This window comes from Laccaria bicolor, genomic scaffold (genome assembly GCF_000143565.1).
Source record: "Laccaria bicolor S238N-H82 LACBIscaffold_15 genomic scaffold, whole genome shotgun sequence".
NCBI classification, from domain to species: Eukaryota; Fungi; Basidiomycota; class Agaricomycetes; order Agaricales; family Hydnangiaceae; genus Laccaria; species Laccaria bicolor.
The window spans coordinates 631,625-636,778 of NW_001889886.1; the positions used below are offsets into that span (position 1 = coordinate 631,625).

The 5,154-nt window shown below is 48.5% G+C and overlaps 1 protein-coding gene across 1 annotated transcript; it reads right to left on the bottom strand.

The window, feature by feature from the left end:
• Window positions 1–3,762: 3,762 nt before the first annotated feature.
• On the bottom strand, window positions 3,763–4,740 carry LACBIDRAFT_328156 (uncharacterized protein; the record flags this gene model as incomplete). Its single annotated transcript, XM_001882190.1, has 5 exons — window positions 3,763–3,786; window positions 3,862–3,867; window positions 3,924–4,310; window positions 4,478–4,639; window positions 4,702–4,740. 5 exons carry the CDS (start codon window positions 4,738–4,740, stop codon window positions 3,763–3,765), a joined length of 618 nt encoding a protein of 205 aa, XP_001882225.1.
• Window positions 4,741–5,154: the final 414 nt, after the last annotated feature.

Below are 5,154 nucleotides of genomic sequence, written 5' to 3' on the forward strand. Positions count from 1 at the left end.
AACATAATTCAAACACATTCTGGAAGCTACAGTGCAGGGCTACAACTTTCATTTTTGACCATTTTAGGACATTGATCATGTGACCACCCTCCCCAACAACCTGACCCTGACATGCATCATCATTCGTCATCTTGGTTTCTTCAACCTTTTGGTCATCTCCAATGATATTTTCTTTACTGGATGTGCATAGTGGAGCCTGAAAATGGTACCTGACATCCCATACACCATTCCTATCAATTTCTAATTTGATCTGATTTTATAGCTATTTTTAGTGCAATGAAATATCTATTGAAAGCACCAGATATATATATGAAATGTGCAATGAAATAGCCTAGGAACAAGAATGAAATATACATTGAAATCACCAGGCATCCAAATGAAAAGTGCAATGAAATATCCCAGAGCTAAGAATGAAATATCCATTGAAATTTCCAGGCTTCTATATGAAAAGAAAAATGAGATATCCAGAGAACTTAATGAATGAAAATGTCAGGCAAAAAGAATGAGACATCTCATTAAACCTCTAGGCACTGAGGATATCGCCCTCCAGGCAGATGTCTGATTTTTATCATAAAAATGGTTACCACTAGTGCATCTCAACCTGGAAGTCATATCCCCCTTGCATCATACCATATAGGGTTTTGACGACCCGTAGAACCTTGTTTTCCTCCCCCCGGGCGACAAAACCAGGTGGCTGGCGCATGTATGTCGTAAATTTGTTGTGGCTGTATAAGTACGCGGCGACGATATCGACCTGCCAGATGTGGAGGTCCATGGCGGCGACCATTCGGAAAGATTCTAGGCATACGACGGATGCGTAAGTCTGGTCATAGTCAAGTCCAGGGATTTGAGTGTACCCTTTTGCCACTAGGCGTGCCTTTCGTCTAATGATATCTCCATCAGCGTCATACTTGTTTGCATAAACCCACATTGAATCAATGACATGTGCGTTTGGGGGTGCCTCTATGAGTTCGAAAACACCCCTCTCCTTCAAGACGCTCCACTCGGTCTCCATAGCCGGCATCCACAGGTCAGGTCTCGTCATAGCCTCCCAATAACTACGTGGTAGTTGTGAGTCTGGGAGGGTGGTCAGCAGGGCAGTGGTGTCAGTGGGCGCACCCATCCCCAGGACGGCGAGGCGGGCGGATCGTCTAGGTGGTGTTGGTATGAGCACGAGCGTAGGAGCAGATGCAGTGGTGGAAGGGGTTGTGTCTGAGGGGGTGGCTACAGGGTGAATGGGAGGATCAGTTGCGCGTGGTCGTGGTGCGAGAGGTTTGGGTGGGACGACAACTCCAGGAGTGTTGGTGTCATCCAAAGGAGTTACGGGGTTGTCGTCGTCGTCAAGCATGATGAGTGGGGGCATGTCATCGTCGGAAATAGTGTGGTGACCATGGCCTTCCTCGAAGATGACATCGCGGCTCTTGATCGTGGTCCCTGATGCCCGATCCCATAGCTTATAGGTTCCGCGCCCAAAATAGCCGATCAGGGCATATTTTATTGATCAGGGTGAAAGTTTCGATACACCGATCTCTGTCGGTATCTTGGCATATGCAATACAGCCGAACGGACGCAAATGTGATACGTCTTGGCGATTCCCTGTCCAAATCTCTGCAGGTATGAAGCCAGGGTGACGTGAGGAGGGGATGAGATTTCGGACGTAGATGGTGAAGGCAGCGGCGTCAGCCCATAGTGAAGGGGGTAGTGTGGATTCAGCGAGGAGACAACGTACGCCTTCCATGATTGTTCTCATCCCATGTTCTGCCATTCCGTTTTGACCATGGGCGTAGGGCGCGCTAAACTCCACAGTGATGCCAAAACATGTCGTGTATTCCCTCCATTTGTCGTTATAAAATTCACTCCCCATATCCACCCTCAACCAGACCAATTTCTTCCCTGTCTCCCTCTCAGACCTAACGTGGAATTCGGCAAAGGCGGTGAGGGTAGTGTCGGAGGATTTTGATGTGAGGAAGTATCCCACACGGTAAGAAGATCCCCCATCGTTAAAAACGAACATGTAGACGGCTCCCCCGACAGAGCGCACACGAGCTGGTCCCCATAGGTCAGCGTAGACGCGCTCCAGGACCTCCGTCTCGGGTTTTACCTCTTCGTCATATGGGCGCGCGGTATGCTTTCCATATATGCAGTCCTCACATCTCCCAGTGAGTTCAAGACTCCCCACAATGTCAAGGCCGTCGACGAGACCCTTCTTCGCCATTTCCGTGATTGAGCGGACACCGGCGTGTCCGAAACGTCGGTGCCACACTTCAATATTGCTGGGTTTTGTGAGAGAGCGGGCAATGAGGCCGTGTGTGGGTGGTTCAACCTTCAGTAAGTACATCCCATTGTTTCCTGTGCCCGCCATCAGCGTCCTTTTCTGACCATTATAAATGTCGTAGAAAATGACGCCCCCACCGCCGAAGAGTGCCCAGCACTTCGCTTCGTCGAGTTTGCTGATGGAAATAAGGTTGGCAATGAGTTCAGGAGTGTGGACGGCGTGTTTGAAGGTAATTGTGGTTTTCAGTGAGTCGGATACAACAGTCTTGGTGACTGTACCGTGTCCGATGATTCGAAACTGACCTCCCTGATTTGCAGACTGTCCTTCATCGGGTTGGGATAGCGCATGGTAAGTGGAGAAATCCGAGCGATTTATGAAGCAGTGCTGATTTGCGGCGGAATCGGCATAGGTTGGTATGATTCGTTCGACTGGCGCCGTGTCTGCCGCTAATGCAGTTGTGATCCCCACATTTGAGAAGAGTGCGAGGGTGATCTCAGACGTTGGAGAGGCATCTGTGAGAGCAGCTGTGACGGAAGGGGTCCTAGCGGGTGTCATGTTGCCTGTGCCTCCACGCCTTCCGAAACCCGGTGGGAATTGACCCTCCTTTCCCCCTCCACGCCAGTAGCAGTCTTCGATGACATGTCCCCTGCGTCCACAATTTGTGTTGGCACATTGTAACTGATTTCTCGATCGTTTGGTGTCGGTTTGTAGCACCGTGACTACGGTGGATGGGTTTGTAACTGACTTGGAGCAGTCGATACGGTTCCAGTGAATCATCAGGTGACTGATGACGTCCGTGGACGATTTTGCCTCGTATAGCGTCCCAACAATGCTATCCCAGGACTCAGGAAGCGACAACAAAATGATCATACGGAAATCGGCATCGTCAATTTTTGCTCCAGCGTTATTGGCTGTCGCCCATTTGGTGCGGAGGTTGGAAATATGAGTGGCGAAGTCGTTTCCGTCGGTAAAGACGATATTTCGGAGGTCGCGTTGTGCAGTGACCACGGCGAGGTCAGAGGATATTTTGTATTGGGTGGTAAGTGATTTCCAGGCTTCTGCAGCTGTACCGTCAAGTTGAAGCCCGAGTCCGACAGCATTTTTGGTGTTGTATAGGAGTAATGCGCGCGTCCAAGCGTCACGCATGGCCCACTCTGCGCCGGAGGGGTTACTGGAATACCATGGAGTGGGGTCATCTGGAAGTGGGACGTTAGGTAGTGTGGGGGTGTAATTTAAAGTCGTGGCGTTCGGATAGGGAGCGGGATTATGGATGGTTCCTTGTAGGTAGCCTAATATGCCGCGACTACTGGTTGCGATAATGACGAGTGTTTCAAACGCAGCGAAGTTGGTCCCATCGAATTTTTCCCCATCAGGGAAAATGGGGGGGTTGGCGCTTGCAGACAACATTTTGTGGTTGTGTGTGGGAAGTAGGCTTTATGAGTCACAGGTGATGTAATAAAGCAGGTAGGTGTCTGTAGTTCCTCTTGTTAGAACGCAACGGGGCCCATAACCTGTTAACGTACGAGGATCTCAGTCAGACACGGATGTGGTGATGACTCTATTGTCTTAGCTACCTGTTAACGTACGAGGATCTAAGTACAAGTAGCGTTAGCGTTAAGTATCTAAATGTAAGTAAGAAAAGACTCACCTCAGTCAGACACGGATGTGGTGATGACTGAGGTGGAGGGAAAATAAAGTCCTCGTACTTATAGGATGGTCGGGAATAAGGGACGTAAGTGGGTGTAAGTGTAAGCGGTGGAAGTTTTACTGAATTGATCGAGGAGGTGCAAACAAGACGTATGCGTAAATAAATGAGGTCACGAGGGGTCTTCTTCAACACATGAGCACCAGAGTGGCTGGCTTGGCCCGGGGTGCTGGTGGTTGGGGTGAGGGTGAGCCTGGTGAATGCTTCCTCGAGGCCACTGCTGTTGTCGTCATTGATCAGCGCCACTGTGTTATTGTCTGTTTGTGCCTTGAAGATGATGTCGTTGTAGAATTTGAGTAACGCCTTGTGGTACAGTGTGCCTGCCTTCACCTGGATAAACTCGCATACAAATTGAAGTCTTTTTGGTAGTCAATGCCCAAACGAGCACCTTTCCCTGCTGCATTGAACTCCATGTCAGGGGAAAATGCTGCCTGAACCTATGGTAAGACCAAAAACTGAATCATTGTCCAAGAATTTGAAATGAAAATGATGTTTACCAGAATCGCAATCGTCACAATGCTACCTTCAGTGATGTATAACACTTTCCACAGTTTGGCGTATGTTTTCGGCTTGGCGTAAGTTTTATTCCGGGAGATGGAAGCAGCACCTTGCGGAGGCCCTTCAATGCCTTGGTTGATGGTGCGAGGTGAGTAAAGACCCTGTAAATATAGGTACATCTCCTGTAAACATAAAAACATGTCCACATCAACAATATACATACAACCTTTTCCATTGCCTTGGCTTGCTTTTGTGTTTCCATTTGGCCAGATAAGATGATGAGAGTGAGACGTTCACAACATAAATGCTCCACAGACACGCCGTGAGGTTGGGAGAGAGGAATGGGAGCAAATGGGAGGTAATCAGGTCGTTATCAACAAGATGTCAATGATCCATCATTACGCGGATACAATTCCCAATACAATCACATTGTAACTGATCCGGTCCATCAATTCTCAGTTATAACCGAACTAGGACCCTTTCAACACCTCGATCCAATGGCAATCTATTGAGATGGAAGCAGGAGGCAAGTCTTATATAGAGACATAGGAGACGTACATAGTTGTTTAACTATGTAGATTACCTAATACGTAGACTAGGCTTGTTAGTCCGATGTTTATTAACACTCCCCTTCAAGTCGTCGACGTATTTTAATAGATAGGAACTGTGGGTGCGT